At 36.3% G+C, this 17,449-nt stretch overlaps 1 protein-coding gene across 1 annotated transcript in view; it reads left to right on the forward strand.

Annotated features, from left to right (window-relative positions):
• Positions 1–2,211: 2,211 nt before the first annotated feature.
• The window catches only part of Mmp2 (Matrix metalloproteinase 2), a 111,441-nt gene continuing 96,203 nt past the window's right edge, over positions 2,212–17,449 (forward strand). Inside the window, exon 1 of the mRNA XM_064681707.1 lies at positions 2,212–3,580. Coding sequence (XP_064537777.1) covers positions 3,302–3,580 — 279 coding nt within the window. The 5' untranslated portion in view covers positions 2,212–3,301. The remainder of the gene's footprint in view (positions 3,581–17,449) is intronic.

Below are 17,449 nucleotides of genomic sequence, written 5' to 3' on the forward strand. Positions count from 1 at the left end.
TTGATTTATGTCACGAACTTGCCACAGACGTTCAAAGCTACAAGATATAACGTATTTATCAACTGCAATTAATGTGAGAACGCAATATATACATATATAAAAAAATATAAAATAAATAAATATGCTTATATAAAGGAAAAACAACGTACAGATAATGTCCACTGAGTCATTGACATCGGCGTATGCTAACCTTAGCCCCCGACCAAATGCATCTCTTTTTTTCATATGCGCACTATCAATGCGCATGAAAACAAGTAAGAATATAACTTATGATCGGCACACCGAAGCTTAAATATCCTTATAGTCATACGGCTTGGGATCCTGCAGATATGTGAGGAATTAGTGAAGTTCGTACTTTAAAAACAGAAAATTAATCCATACAAAAACTCATTTGGGAATATGCAATATTTCCTATAAAGATCTATGATATAGTGGGCCGATGATAACCCGACTTTACCCATATGTTTTGAGCTTGGTAAAAGTCTTTAATGACATGTTTGGTTAAGATATATTGAAAGGCAAATACACCTCCGATTAATCCAAAAGCAGCAATACCATATAACGATTCGATTTTAACACATGTAGGGCCTGCCACAGAGGGACGTGGGTATAAGGACTCGTCTGTTTATACGGAGCAAGAATAAATAAAGCCATGATATAGATATATATATACTTTATGTTGCACGACACAATCATCATACCCCTGGAGAAGCGTATGAAAATGCAATAAATATAACATTATTATAAGAAACATAAATCATATATGTAGCGGATGTGATGACATCCGCATATGCGTGTATACTGCCCCGATACCGAGAACCACTTTATCGATAAGTCAAGGCTTTTGATCTTGACCATGGCAGCGCTACGTCAACTAAAACTATGATCAATTACGGTTCTATCGATCGGAAGTTACGCCATGACGTACCCACGCACCTATCTAGAGGTATTGAGTAAATATTGTTGCTATTGATAAGGTATTAGACTTATATTTATTTGGAAATTCTTATATTCATATTGGGTATTTTTTTGGGTCACAACGTGCATTGCTCAAACGACCACGCCCCTTGCACAGTGGGGCAGTGGAGTACTGAAAATTCAATTGACGATTGATCCCAAAAGACCTCAAGACTGACTCGTAATTTGAGCGATGAGATAAATATGTGAATGTGTATAGTTGTTCTCTGTGTTGACTGGGGTCTAGGTCTACGATTATACGTAAACACATGGTATTTGATTAAATGACAATAAATTACATTTAAATGAATATGGATCACAATTATCGACAGTACGTCAGCATCACTCATCATCTGCATAAGCACAGAGATTATAAGAAATTTTTTAATTTTTTTAAGAATTACCCATACACAAATATACGCAAAAATAATTTTAAAAACATATATATTTATATATTATAAGAAGTAACTTTCAACCAAGAGATCAAATCAACATTTACAAAATTAATTCCCCTAAAAGATCTAAATTGTAGAGAATAAAACTTTTTTGAAATAAAAAACATTTGATTATTATTCAAATTGACGTTTATAAATATTTAAGAAAATGTTTAAAGTTCTTATTCTTTCAAGTAGTATTTCTGCGGGTCAATAACCTAAATAAATGTAGGTAAAAATAAATAAATAGTAAATATATTAAGAAGAAATTTAATTTTTTCTTTCTTCTCAGCTATTGACTGATAAACATTTAATAGTCTTCAATTTCGTTAAGAAATTACATCTGACAAGACTCTTCCGATTCCTTCTTTCTATAACTTAATTAAGAGCAAAATGATTTGATTTCATGCTCTTAAACTGACGTGTGCCACACGATCGCTCTTGAGGCATGCTGCAGTTGCAATAATGCAGTGTCACCCCCCGAATTTAACACAATTGCTTAACAAATATGTAAACATTGCGTTCGCGTCTTACTTAAGTCAACTGCAGCTCTGCAACACTCGCAATTGGCACACGAAAACACTCTCTTCCGAAGAAGCAATGGTCGTAAAACAGAAATGGCGAAGAGGCCTAAGAAAACATCGCCATAGACGAAGCGAACAGTAAAAACTGCACTCGCTTTAAGCCGCGCAGTCGTCGTGCATTTATTGCTATGCCTCGAACTCTTAGCTGCTGCGATCGCTGTGCGCTCACGCGTCAGGCTCTCTCGCCACTTAACTAAATCAACAGTCAGACAAACCAAAACGGTTTTGTGTCGCGCTCATATACGCTGTCGCACTCAGTATCGGGCCGGCAGCCAAAGCCAGCACAAGGCGCACAAAAGGCGGTCTGATGAGATTTCAGTGTTGTTTTATACGATAAAAAGAAGGATTATTTGAATATATGTATTTAAAAAGCGAGCAAAACCGAAACGAATAAAACGAAATAAAGAAGACGCATTGCCAGGCGAGCGAGTCGCGTGAGCTGTTTTTGTTTTTGTTTTTCTTACTGCGCCTTCTTTTGTAAAAAGGCGCGCACAAAAGCAAACAACAACAAGGCAGAGCAGGCGTCTTGTCGGTGTGCGTGCGTGTGCGTGTGTGAGCGCGTGGGATTACAGCAACAAATGCAGCAGCAGCAACAGCTCCTTTGTGTACGCATCGCGTGCTAGTTAATTGTGTCGTTGCATCTACAAAAGCAAACAAAAGCAATAGCCCAACAGCCAAACAACAACATCAGCTAATGTGTGTTTAATAGTGTCGGTGTCGTGTCTTTTAGTTTCGAAATTTAAATTTAATTTATTACGAGAACGTCTGCGCTAACTCCCTCTTCTACATTTTGTATGCGTCATATGTGAAGAAAAAAAGGGCAAAGCCATAGCCCAAGAGCGAAGCAGTTGCCACAACAAAAACAAAAAAGAAAAGAAAAAATAAGAACTACACCCCCGCAGTGTTGTTGCTTCCGCTGCTGTTGCCGGCTGTTTGGCACTGCGCATGTGTGTGGTAACAGCAACCACAGCAACAACAACATCAGCACGAAGCAGCATTCAAAATAAAAGTGAAATGTTCAAGCCGCAACGGTAAATTCTAATTTGTTTTTGCTGGCAAAAGAATTAATAAAGCTTCAAAGCTGACTGCAGCGTAGCATCTGCAGCAGCGGCAGCGAAAAGTGGAGTAGCAGCACTTAAGTGCAACGAAAAAAAAGTGCGAGTGTTTTTTAAGTGTTGCCGACTTAAAGTTATTACATACAAAAGCCCATACAAACACTGTTCAAGTGTTGCCGACTTAAAGTTACAAATACATATAAATGAGCATATGCATGCATATATGTAAGTGAATTTGGTGGCATTAACTGCACAACCTGCCAGTGTTTCCATGTTGGCATACAGGAGCAGAAAAATGTGTTACACATATGGATTCTTGTTTGCCCTGCCCCTGGTGGCCGCGCTTCTCTGTTTGGCGTCGGCAACTTCTGCATCAGCCAATAAGCATCAGCTGCAGATGCATCACAGCCGCAACCATCAACATAACAACAACAACAACAACAATAATAACAATAATAATCATCATCATCAGTACGGCGAGCCAGGGGAGCAGCAGCAACTACTGGGAATGCCTAGCAAAGCGAAAAGCGCAGTCTCTGAGGATTTGATGGTAAGTTATATTAGAATTTATATATAATTTACTAAAAGATTCTCGACCGTATATATAATTTAAATTGCATTGACAGAACATTTTCCTAAATAGCGATAAATAATCACACCCTGTGGCTATGATTATTTTGAATATTCTCATTTTCGCATCTACCCTGCACACCCTGTTGTTATAATTAGTTTAAATATCCTAGCTAACGCATCTGCCAGCACACCCTGTGTTTTTGATTCCTTAAAATTTTTTCATTTTTGGATCCGTCCAGCCCACCCTGTATTCATGCTTAGAAACATATTGTCTGCTTGAATGCTAAAAATATATTTACATTTTTTTAAAACAGGAAGAGACGCATAAACAAGACGAAATATTTTTTCTAAACACAAATAGTTTAACGCTTGAAAAATGGAAAATATTAAAATATTCAAACTCTTCTTGAACTCTGTTGTTCACAAAGAAACCGAAACTAACAGTACAATTTATTGTTCTGACGAGCACTCGAAATTGGGCTAATGATTTAAACAGTGATCAGTCAGTTATCAGTAAGGCCAGTTAAAGATTTATAGAAACAAGTCATTCATGATGACTTCAATACAATAAAACTCAATAAGTATCTAAAGAGGCATTGACTTTCCGTATAAGATACGACTGTAAAACTTTCGATAAGTGTGTCATTTTTTTTAATGTATTATAAAGCCGCAGCGAGGAACATTGTTTTTGAACTTCAAACAAATGTTATTGTTTATCAGATTTTCATTATTTTTGACACTCAAGCAGTGTTCGATAGTTTTTAAACTTTGATTTGTTATTGCTAATATGAATTCGTTGGGAATACATGTTTTTCCAATCAAGTAGTAATTTTTGGCATAAAGTGTGTGCATACAAGATTCTGTTATAAATCTCTCTTGGCGCCCGAGCAGGGATCGACATTCTTCTAAGTGCGGCTAAGTTAGGTTTCATTGGGTCCTCGAATTAACAAAATGAATACAATTTAATTTTACTTTATTTTTGCATAATTCCTGTTGTTTTAATTTCTAACCTAAAACGATATTTATTGGCGCCCGAGCAGGGATCAAAAACACTTCTCATAAGTAATCGTGCACTTTGAAATTAACCTTATATCACTGTATGCAGTGTATTTACCTGTAATTCAATACAATCTATTAGCTGAGTTACCTTTTGTTTTTAAGTCCTTAAGTCCTTCCACCCTTATGATTCATTGAAGGCAGCTCTTTTATTTTTTGTCTACCCGAAATGCGACACCTGCTCGTTGCACATCCGCCAATCTAATGCTTTGAATTCATTAGAAAACTACCAAGTGACAGAGCAACCAAAAACAACTCAGGAAAACCGCACACAATGAATGGCAAACAAACACAAAGACAACAGACAACAAACAGTTGCAACAACAACAACAACAACAATAAAGGGGACTTCAATGTCTGCGAATGACATTTTCTTCGCTGTACTTTTGCCAATTAGAATTTGGAAAAGTTGAAAGCAAATTGCAACAGTTGCGCGACAGTGTCAGCAACTTTATAAACAACTCAGTGGCAACAACAACAACAGCAACAACAACTCAATGCGTGTGTGTGTGTGTGCGAGTGTGAGTGAGTGTGTGTAGATAACTGAACTTTATTTCACTTCACTTTCTATGTACATTTTCCGGGCAACTTCCGTTTGGGCATGCAACCGCAATCGCCTTTGCCCCCTTGTTGCATTCTACTGTTGCTGCTTCAACTCCGCTACCTCCAGCTCCGCCCTCCCCCGCTTTCTTCCTTCTGCTTCTTACTGCACCCACTCCCCTATCATTTTGTCTTGGTCTTCGACTTCGACTTCCACTTCGCCGTTTCGTCGTTTATTTGATTACGCGCCACTCATAAGCGCGAGTGCGTGAGTGTATGTGAATACACTCATTGCCATGTGAGTGTATGTCAACGTCTGCTGGTATGCGTGTGCTTATGTGTGTGTGTGTGAGTGCGTTTGTTGAACCGGGAGCTGCGGCAGCGCCTAGCTGGCGACACAGCTACAGCCAGACGACGTTGTCGTCGTAGCTGCCGCTGCCACTGCCACCGCGTCCGTTCGTCATGTGGCACATATCTACTTTGCTATGTACACGCACACAAACACACACACACACATACATGCGTACATTAAGCGAGGGCGGTTCCATTAATAAGCACAACTCTAAGCATAACTATTTAAAATTTTATTTCTATTTTTATTATTATTTTAATGTCAGTGTTTCGAAACGTATTCCATCAAAACGAGATTTTTTGTTTGTATTTTCTCTCCCTATTTTGTATTCGATATTTACAAACTTGACGATAATGTTGAATTACAAATAATATTTTAAAAATTATATTAATTAAAACATCGAGCCAGCTAAATAAAGATTTTAAGAATTTAAGAATTATATAAAATAAAAAAATATAAATATATTCACAAATAAATTCTCCCTTATACGTAATCACATTTTTGTTGTGAATAAATTTAGGATCTTTAAATAATGCAAATTTATAGTGAAGCATTTATATGTGGATATCTTTCATACATTTTTATTATACAAAATTTTTTAATAAATTATAAATTTAATATTTTAATCTTAAATTGCGAAATAAATAATAATAAAAAAAAATAAATAAAGAAAATTGAGTGGTAGCTTGCAAATGAAAACTTTTAGTTTCTAGGAATGGTATAAATTCCATAAAAAATAGTTGCGAATTCTTCAATTTTCGAATTCCTGAAAAATCGCTTTATATATAAAAGTCCTTTCAGTAAAAGTCCCCCAGTTATTTAAAATAGCTGCCCTCTCATACACACACACTTGCAAACCCATATGCATGTACATCACATTGCCCTGTATGGCTCGGCATGTATGATATATGCGCCTGTGCCTCGGGTTTCGATATCCTTACTAAATAAACAATATGCGGGCTCGATTGGAGGGCTGCTCGCCTCCGAGCTGCAAGTAGTTTTTATTTCAGCTGCTCGCAACGCGACGTCGCTCAATTATAATTTTCTCACTCTGCATTTTGTTGAGGGCCTTTAATAAATGTAAAAATTTTGTCTTTTTATATGCCATTCACACATACATATACTTAGTTTCTTGTAAGTATATTCTGCATGCCAATCCAGTGGACATGTTGTATAGTCTTGTTAGTGGTGGGCGTATTTAGTGCCACTTACCACGTCGCGTGTCTGCTGCGGCTTGTGTCTGACTCATCAGCTGGGCGGGTCAGGGCAGGGCGTTGCGGGGGGTTCAATGTCCTTAAGACTTTGCCCCGTTGCCTGAGCTCCTTTTGGCACGAATAAATCGCGCATATTTTGATTAAAAATATCAAAAAAAAAAAAAAAAAAGGAAAAACTCGCCAAGACGCCCGCGCTTAATGAACGCCTGGTCAGAACAGGGGTTGCTGGGGTAGGGGTAGAGCTGGGGGTAGGTGGCATGGCAACTATGTTTAGTATGAATAACGACTCGAATGTGAATGTGAATATGAATGCGAATGCGTATATCCTAGCGGGGCAGACAAAATGCATTAAGCCCTGGACTGCAGCCAAAACAAAAAGCGTGCATTGTGCGCTCAGCAACAGCTAACATATCGTGCATATATATGCAATATATATACGTATAGTATATTTATATATATATATATATATATAGCAAGAATATATATATACATATATAATATATATGCATGCAATTATGTATGCAGCGCTACTCTGTGTGTGTGTGTGTAGTTCGTTTTGGGATTTTGGGGTCATACACTCAGAGAAAAAGTCTACTACAAATTGAAGTATGTGTGGGCAAGAATTACAACCAATTTCTGATTAAAAAAGTTAAGATCGTTTTGTGCTGAAGTGTTCTTAACTTAAATATGAATAATATATTTTAATTTTTCCTTTTTAATTATTTTTTTACAAAAACTTGGTAAAAAGAAAAGCATGCTTACATTAAGTTGAATAAATATTTAATATTCAAAGTATTCGAAATTTAAACTCAAGCATTTTGGCATTTAAACTCATACTAAAAATAGGAATTTCGTTTTAAGAAGTCAACTTTTGTAGAGTAGAAACCCTTGATTTGTATACCCTGTACCCATTTGTAGAGTAAAAACTCTTGATTTGTATACCCTGTACCCATTGTAAACGGTTAAAAAGGGCATGCTGCTTTTCTCGGAGTGTAGGCACGCGACGCCGGACAGCCCATCTGCAGAGAGTCGGGCAGCCTTATCTTGATGTTGGTCCGCTTGGAAAATGCATAGCCCCAGATCTGTATACATACACATATATATATGTATGTATAAATATATATATATGCATGACTGTGTGCTTGTATCGCATGTAAATGTGCTACTGGGCGCTGCATGTGCATTTCTATGTGTTGATTTTATTTCCAGTTGTTAAAGTTATTGTCGTTGTTTGTTGTTGTCGTTGCTTTGTTGCTGTTGTTGCAGTTGTTGTTGTTGCAGTTTTTGTTGTTGCTACTGACCTCCGGTGCACGCATTTCATGTTCTTCTATTTGTGTGCACACGCAGTGTGTTGGGAATTCGTATTTGTTTACCAGCAATTTTCATTGAACATTCATAATTGTTAATAATGCATAACGCTCCCGACTGCAATTGCAATTCATTTATCGTTCCACATTTTTGGCTTTAGCTTCATTAAACGTTTCGACTTTACAAATCTTTCAATTCGCGGCAGATCAGTTTTTTATAATCAGCATATATAGGCATACCGGCAAATAAATCAGAAAATGTAGTTAGATTTTAGCCGAAAATATATTTAAAGCGTACAAATATTTGAAAATAATATTATTATATTAATATAATTAAATTGAATAAAAACCTGTCATTTGAAAATATTTAAGAAATATGTTAAAAACAAATATATTAATAAAAATCGTATTAAGTAATCTAAATGTGATTAAAAAGTATAAATACTAAATGTATCCAACAAAAAAAACACATAAATTAATATATATAAATATGAAATATTATCTACAAATAATACATATATATATAATAAATTAATAAATACAACTATAAAATGTTATCTTAAAAAAAAAATTATAAATATAATATAAAATTCACAATAAATAATATAAATAAAAAATATAATCTTCAATTTAAACACATAAATTAATAAATATAAATAATCATACAGGTAAAACACATAAATTAATAAACATAATGTAAAATATAAGCTATAAATAAAACACATACATAAGAAAACATAGAACATAATCTTCAAATACTTAAATTAATAATTATAAATACAAAATATAGCTTACAAATAAATTATTTCTCAACCTTCTTTGTATATTAAAAACAACACCAAATCTTTAAGAAATGCGTATTTTTAGTTTTAAAACTTTGCGAATTCATTAAGAAAGAGTCCTTTTAATAATATTGTTTTAGAAATTATATGTGCGGGAACTGGCCGGATCGTAAAACTATATTATATAGCAGCCATAGGAATGATCGTTTGAATTTTAAGTTAAACAAACTTATCAATATCGGACTACTATAAAACATAGCTCTCAAAAAAGAAAAATTTAAAAAATTAGTTTTCTTCCGCTATTTCTTTCTTGCCTTCATTTACTAAAAAGCTTCATACTAAGTAGTTAGTCATATTCCTTCCACCTTTGAATGACAATCTTTGGGTTTTGCCCACACTTTCATTGATTCACATTCCAGTTAGTACGTTTTTTTCTCTTCTTATCAGTCACAAATGTTCAAGTATACTTGAACCTCGGCCGCGTTTTTGTCACACATTAGCGGCAGTTCGGTAAAACAAGTGCTGAGGGATTTGTCACTGGGAGCCCACACACAGTCAAGCGTTTCGTTTGACAAATGATTTTCAATTTAAAAATGTAAATTTATTGCAAAATAATTCGCTCGTCCAACAATGCAAACGGAAATATTTTATTGTAATTTGTAATTGCATTAAAACAACAACTGGATTTATTTAGAAAAAAATAAAAAAAATATACTCTGAATCAGCTTGACTTATGTGGCTCAGCTCAAGTTAACACGACGCGACTTGCAATCGTCGTCACTTAATTAATAGCCGCACATTTAATCTGTTCCAAGCTGCCCCTTTGGTTAATTGAAGCCCGTCTGCCCCCGCTTACCCTGCCCCGACCCCTCGTTCGCTGCTTATCGTTTTATGGAGCCCGGAGCATGGCCATATAATAATTATACGATCAGTCGGGTCTTCGGCGTTTGTGCGCTTAGTGCATTCAACTGGAGCTCAAAAAAGAATTGTCATAAGCCTATTAAGCAAGGCTTTATAATTATTATGATTGTTTTTTATTTTCTTCAGCTCGTATTGTTTTTATTTTTCTCGTTTTTTTTATTAAAGTGAAATGCTGGCAATGGCTTTAGTGTGCCATAAAAAAGTAAACACTGGCCGAGGATTGGCCCAGGGGCGCCACTACCAGGAAGCCATTAAACGATCATCCAATATATATACATATATATATGTATATGTATTGAAGTCCATATGTGTTCTCAATATTTCCATTTATATTTTGGTCGTCTTTTGGGACAATCATCAGACTGAGATGAATGATCAGTTTGATGTGCACAATAATCGTTTGGTATAATTAGTTGAAGCTTGTAAAAAGTTGAAAGAGATTTAGTCATCGTTGTGTGCATATAAATGTATGTGTATATAAACATACATGCATAAATCTTTGCGGTTTTTGAAAATAAGATTTGTTTTTTTTATAAATTTTGTTTATATTATTCTGGAATTTGTATGAAGATGTTTTCTCAATGATTTTGCTTACCTGTTGCTTATATCGCCCAGTGTTATTCATTGTTTCTAGAACTTAGGAACTTTTTATTATTATTTAAGAACTTGTTATGAAAGCGAAAAGAATATTAAATTTAATTTAATTATTGTTCCATTTCCATTGTATATACGACAAGTATCTTAGATCTGATTTATAAAATGGCAACGAGTCCCGATAAAGTACTTTCTGCTTATAACAACTACTTTCAATTTCTGTACATATTCTTGGCTGAGCATGTATTTAATCTAGATATTGGGGTATTAGAATTAACATAAGCGAGACCTTAGTTTGTAGATTTGAATAACATTCGTTCAGTACTTAATTACACGTTTTATGTATGTATCTGGTTTATTTGTATCTATATTGATGATAAATATACCACATATAATATATATGTATGTAATATAAAAATATGACCGTCTTCTTTGTCCCACACCATGCTTTCAGCAGCCACTCTTATACAAAATAGCACAGCCCAATTTGTATAACAGTGGCTTCTGTCAAACTATCAGTTTATAACTTATACTCAATCGTTAACATTCAAACATGATAATAATAGCAACAATAATTAATAGGATCTACGAGATATATTTTATTCTAAAGATACTTGTCTAACACTTACAAAAACTTAGTCTCCTAATTCGACAAGTATTTTAATCTATGAAGCTGAAATTAATTATGCATTCTGCTGATGTGAGTTCATACATGAAATAGATGGGAACTTGCTGAAAAATAATCCGAGTGGCCTTTTGCCATCTATTTTAAGTTGAGTTAATTGCAATATCAGTTTTTATAGCTCATTTTTTATACCTCCTCTTTTAGAGCTCCCTTTTTAGAGCTCTCATATTAGAGGTCCTCTTTTAGAGCTCCTGTTTCTCCCCTGTTTTTCTGCTGCCCTTAGTTTCCTATAATTTGCATACTAATTGCAGGCTTTTAACATTTTTGCTAGTTAAAAGAGGAAGTTTTTTCTTTATCAGGGAGCATTAGGAGTGCGCCATGTTGTAGTTGTGTGTGGCGCCCCTGTTGGCCATGCATGCCGTCTGCTGGCTGCGCTTCTTTATGAAATTTCGCTTTCAATACAATATACGAGGCGTTTTTCTATTTTCCATTTAGTTTTCTATTTAGTTTTTTAATTGTGTCACGTAGGAAACTACAACACGCGGCCATTGAAAACTCAGCTGCCATTTTGGCTTTGCCACAACAAGCCACGTTTACGTGTGTGTGTGTGTGCCTCTTGTTGTTGTTGTTCTTGTTGTTGTTGCACATTGAAATGCAAGGCAGCGTAAAAATGTTCAACACAGTCGCACAGGAACAAATAATGCCCAATTTGCATTGGGAATGGCATTCAGCGAAATAAACCGAAGCGCAAAAATTTATGCACTAAAAAATATTAAAAAAATAAAAAAATACGTAAAATAAAAATTCCAAACAGAAAAAATGGAAAATAATTCGCAGTATAAAGAAAACAAACGAAATATAAGAAAGGAAAAAAACGTGCTGCGCACAGCTAATATGCGAGTGCGGCAAGTAAATAGGAAGTATTTACTAAAATATATATGCCAGATGCACTCGCGTATACATTTTTGATATAGTATATATGTGCTTATAGAAGAATACAACAAGAAATCGACTTAATTAAAAGCTGATAAGCGCCATAAATAAAACGCACAAAATTTGATAAGCGCCTGTCGGTGCATTTTTCATTTGTTTTATGTGCCATTGATTGATTTTTAATAGCATTAGGGTGCCAGGCACACACACACCTACATACACAAAACCAAACACACACAGATACACACACTGACAAGCAGACAGACAGCAGCATTATCATCAGTGGCAGCAGCATCATCGCCAGGCAGTCCACGTGGCGTATGATTGATGCATCCACAGTTTTAACTTCAGTTTGCAGTTGCTGCCGCTGCTGCTGCTGCTGCTGCTGCAGCTGCTGTTGCATTTATGCATTTTGCGTATCCGCTTCGCATCATTATGACTGCGTACTTAAATATGAGAAATTTGTTGTGCATACAAATTTTGACAGTCAATGTGCATGCACATTAGCCAGTTACCCAACCGACCCCCGCCTCAACCTACTTCCAGTTTGCTTACCCCAAACAGTTGCAATCTCAGCTTCATACACACACACACACACACACACGCACACACATTCAATGTCCATCGATCCTGTGCACACTTTTGGTTACCAATGACAATGATTCATGTGAACAAGTGGGCTGAGCATTTGGAGTTGGAGTGTGCACACATATGGTTTGATTGGGTGTGGTTGGGCCTAGGCGCCTGTGCTTGGCAAATTGTGGGCGACAAAGTACTTGGACTCGCCAAACCGACCGCCCATGCAAAGTATGCGGTTACATCGATCTGAGCGCATGTGTGTGCCCTACAATAACTCACAAATTGTCGATCTAAATGATGATGGGAAGAAGGCAAAAAGTGAAACGATTTAAGGGCTCTGGCATCAATGCAAATTGTAGCAAGAAAATCTGCATTAAAAAGTAGAAGATGAAAGAGCTCTTAAGCGAGGCATGTTACGTTGAAACGAATGCAAGGCCAAGCTGTGGACAGATTTAAAGATTTAAAATCATTGAATTAAGTTATTTGTAGGTATTGTGGGAACGAAAATAATTATAGGTTTTGTGGCGATAGCTTATTTCAGTCGCCTTGTTTTAACAAGTAGTTCAGCAAAAAGTAGCACTTCCCATTTCATTGTCAATTCGCATAGACTAGCTAAGAGCTCTAAACAGGTAACAAGTCTGTTAGACTCTAAGGCAAGAGTTGCTAAAGTGCGAACAAAAATTGGACTATGAACAATTTGATTACAAGTCGCAGAGCTAGTGAGTAATAAGAGCTTCAACTTATAATCTGCCTTCTTTTGTTATATAAATATATACATATATAGATTTTAAATCTGCCTTCACTCTGAGCAGACAAAAGAACAAATTGAAGAAATTCGGTTATTGTCCCTATAATTCATAGCACAAAATAAAAAGCTCTAAGATATACTTTGCTGTTCCCCAAGGAGAGCATTCAAATTTCTTACCGTCTAACCACATACGCACACGCACACACATACACACACGCACACAAAATTCTAAGCTCCTTAGCTAAACGAATATCTTTTAGCCACAGATATATAAAAAAATGCATTATCGAAATTGCAAAATCGTTATTGTTATTGTGGGCTAAAAGTTTTCAGCTTTATCTGCTGAAGAAAGGCGACCAAAACGACAGATGCAGCTGGAAAGAGAGGGAGATAGTGTAGGGGCTAGAGAGAGGTGGCAATACTGGACCCTCCATTAGCTGCAAAAAGAGATGCATAAAAGCGAACTATGCAGACTTCACCAGTTGGCACTTTTTTTTACTCACATCTAATGGTGTCCTGCGCTTGTGTGTGTGTGCCTGTGTGTGTGTGTGTATGTGTATGTAGAATAAGTGTGCAATAAATCCAAGTGTAACATAAATAAATATATCTAACATTTTGAAAAAAGATACAAAAAGAAAAGCAAACCAAATTTTGTTATAGATAACATTTTCATATATAAAGTGTTAAAGCGTGCGGCTTTTGTTGCTATGATTGTTGTAATTGTTATTGTTGTTCTTGTTGTTGTTGTTTATATTGTTCTTTGTGCTGCATAAAGAATTTATAAACAACATGTAAAGCAATTGAAGTTGACCCAGTTTCACAGCCTTAGTCTCAGCATCAGCTGCTTCTGTTTGCTCGCTTTTGGTCATTTTTGTTGGCTTGTTTTGTTTTTTCTCTTTTTTTTGTATTAATTATCACATTTTGTGTGTGTGTGTGTGCCTGAGATTGTGGCAACAACCACAGTCAAGAAAAAACAATAAAAACAAATTCTTGTACGATTTATTTTTGGGGACGGCACGCGAGCTAACGGGAGTCACGCTTGCCGCGGGGGCCAGTGGAGGTTTCTCAATAAAATATTTGCCATCTGACAAAAGGCTGCCCCCTAAAAAAAAATCGAACTTGATTTTAATGATGCACATGCAACAGTCGCCCCAGCAGCAGCAGCAGCAGTTGCTTGAGTTGGCCTTTTCCAATGAAATGCCGCTGCATTCTTGCGATATGTTGCCAGAACAACAACAGCAACAACATCCACGACAACGCCTTTTTGGGCCCAGTTGTGCATCCAGCAAGTTTCCTTTTAAGTGTCGCTGGCTTTGCCATCAATTATGCGGCATGTTGGCCAGTCTCATCCTCAGACTCTCAGTCGCAGTCACAATCGCAGCCGTCAGCCGCGGCTCCATGCGCTGCCTCAACCTTCGCTTTTGGCCTGTCTTAGTGTGTGTGCCTGTGTGTGTGTGTTGCAAGTGGCAGCTGCCTGCCAAAGAAGGTGCGCGCCAGCCAAAACAGCAACGGCAACGGCAACACGTAGGTGTGTAGTCGATTCTCAGTTTGTAAAAAGCGCTGAGTGGCAGGCAAAACGTCAACGTTTTCCAATACCCTGTACATTTTTCCAGTGTGGGGCTTATCAGTTTTGCTTCCATTTGAGTATAGACTATAGCTAACCAGTTCGAAATACTTTCAGGTTTGCAATACCTTGTATTAAATTCGTTAATAAAGTTTACTTTAATTTACATTTAAAGTTCAACCATTTCGGTTGATAACAAAAAATAGTATAGTGCAGAAAAAACTAAAATTATTCTGGTTATTTATTCAAAATTGAATCTCTGAATTGAAAATGGGTAATTAAGTTTAAAGTTTGCCTTCTGAAGACATAATCTCTTAAAATATAAAAGTTTTATGAGGTAAAGCTTTCCAAAGTCAAGAAAGACAAAACCTTAAAACTACAGAGAGATACAGAATAAACCTCAAAAATGTTGTATAGTGCTACGTAGTGTTAGATAGTGTTATATAGTATTATAAAGTGTTATATAGTGTTGTATAGAGTTATATAGCCTATATCTCAAAAACTGAAGATGGCATAGTGAAGATTCAACTTAACCATAGTCTTATGAAGACTTAACATCAAAAATATATACAGTATATTACAGTATTATACATATAAGTATATATTCATATAATATATATACAGTATATATTACATATAATATAAAGATTTTATGTTTTATGAGCTCGGTTTCCTATTGGTTCCATCAGAACTCTTCAAGCAAAGATTCGAACGCATTTCAGATTTCATTCGTGAAACTAAATGCTTCCTCTATCGATTTTTTGCTCTCAGGAACCGGTACAGAAACCAGAAATAAAAACAAAACTGTACAAAGTCAAAAAAATATCGTATCTACAGATGTGTTCACACTATAAACTCAGTTTTCATATTCATTTCCATTCCTTTTTATTTTTTTGTATTTGTAGCATTTTTATAGAGATGTTGCTTACTACAGGGTATCTGATAGTCAACGCCCATTCACTTGTTTGCCAATTCGCGGATTACCTGCTTTTGCTTTTCATCATCTGCGCCAGCGCAACGCGTCTGAATCACATTTCTCGTCTCTGCCGCTCGCCCGGCTGCGGTTCAAAGTGCACAAATATTTGACCACTCATAAATGCCGCATTTGGGTTTTACCCAAATCAAAAAATACCCTTTACCCGCAGCGATACACTCATTGATCGTTGATCAGCTGTGCAGCATCAGACCGCAACCTGCTAATTTAGTCGAAACAGTAGTCATCCGAGCCGGCTACCAAACGGGTTTATTGGCCCGCAGTTATCTGTGCGCTGAGATCTGGTCAGTCGGCTGGCGCTTGGCTATAATCCCGCTCTATTAGTCGGGTTGTCCAAATAGCACAGCAGGTTTCTTGTTATTTTTATGTAACTATTTGCGCTGCATTGGCGAAAATTGTCTTAAGGCTTTTCAGCATAGCTGAGTTTCCAATAAAATACGCACAGCAGCGTGGGCAGAGAATGAAAATAGAAAGGGGTATTGCAGGTGAAAGGAGTAATGGAAAGTTTTTAATAGACTTTTGAATATAAATGGGAGAACATTATGAGAACTTATATGCATATGCATAGGCTTCTAATTATAGTTTTATAATAGCCTTAGATCTAGCAGTAAGTAGAGTTGGCAAAATGTGACCATGGATAATGAATAATTTGTGTTTGTGAATCCATGATAAACAAAAATAACATGGAAGCTGTGCAAATACATTTGCTACTGGTGTGAAAAATTTAAATATATTCCAGATGAAAAACTAATTCAAATATTTATTAAGAGAATGTAGATAATGTGTGCAAAGAAATATGCGCTCGATCCCTAAACTTCGTGCTTAGCCCACAGCGCTACGAGCTAAATAGAAGTTTATGGATGTCCATTTCTATTATATGAGACGGCTATAAAATATTTATCCTATTCAAATGGAATATCGTTGAAAAGTACCATGCGTGCCGAGAAAATATAGTGACCATGGAGGTGAAATATATAAAGGTTAATAGAAAAGGAAGTGGTGCATTAGAAAATAATTGAATTGGACGGAAAAATTATAAGAATAAATGGGTAGGGAAATGTAAGTGAGAAACGAAAATAAAAAGAGAGGGAGAGAGAGAGAAAGAGAGAGAAAGAGAAAGAGAGAGAGAGCGATAGAGCGATAGAGCGATAAACCCAAGGGAAAATAGAAAAAATTATAAGAATAAAACCTTATTCGAGACTAAGCTGAAAAAATGCATTACAAAAAATTTGATCTTGATTACATTTACATTCAGTTCTCCAGATTTCTTTCAGTTTTTGTCATAATAACATCTCCAGTTTCCAGTATATATAAAGCTCCAAAGCCAATCTTGGCCTCTTTTGGTGAACTTTACCATATCAAAGCATAAACTAGCTGAATATATGGGCAAACGCAATTGAATTATTAAATAAATTGTGTCGCATATGCGAGTGCAGGCAGCGCGTTGTCGCAGCTCAAGTCTCACGTCCCAGTCTCAAGTCCCAGTCTCTAGTCCCCAGAGACTCGCACAGCGCCAGTTATCCAGGTCCCAGGCCCCAGGTTCTCAGTTCCCAACTCCCCGTTCGCAGTTCGCATTGGCCATAAACACAGCGCACAATATATCAATGCCCATATCGGGTGGCTGCGGCTTAATGTGC

This window comes from Drosophila montana, unplaced genomic scaffold (genome assembly GCF_035044405.1).
Source record: "Drosophila montana isolate Dmon_TW-CO22-7 unplaced genomic scaffold, ASM3504440v1 contig_2438_1, whole genome shotgun sequence".
Lineage (NCBI taxonomy): Eukaryota > Metazoa > Arthropoda > Insecta > Diptera > Drosophilidae > Drosophila > Drosophila montana.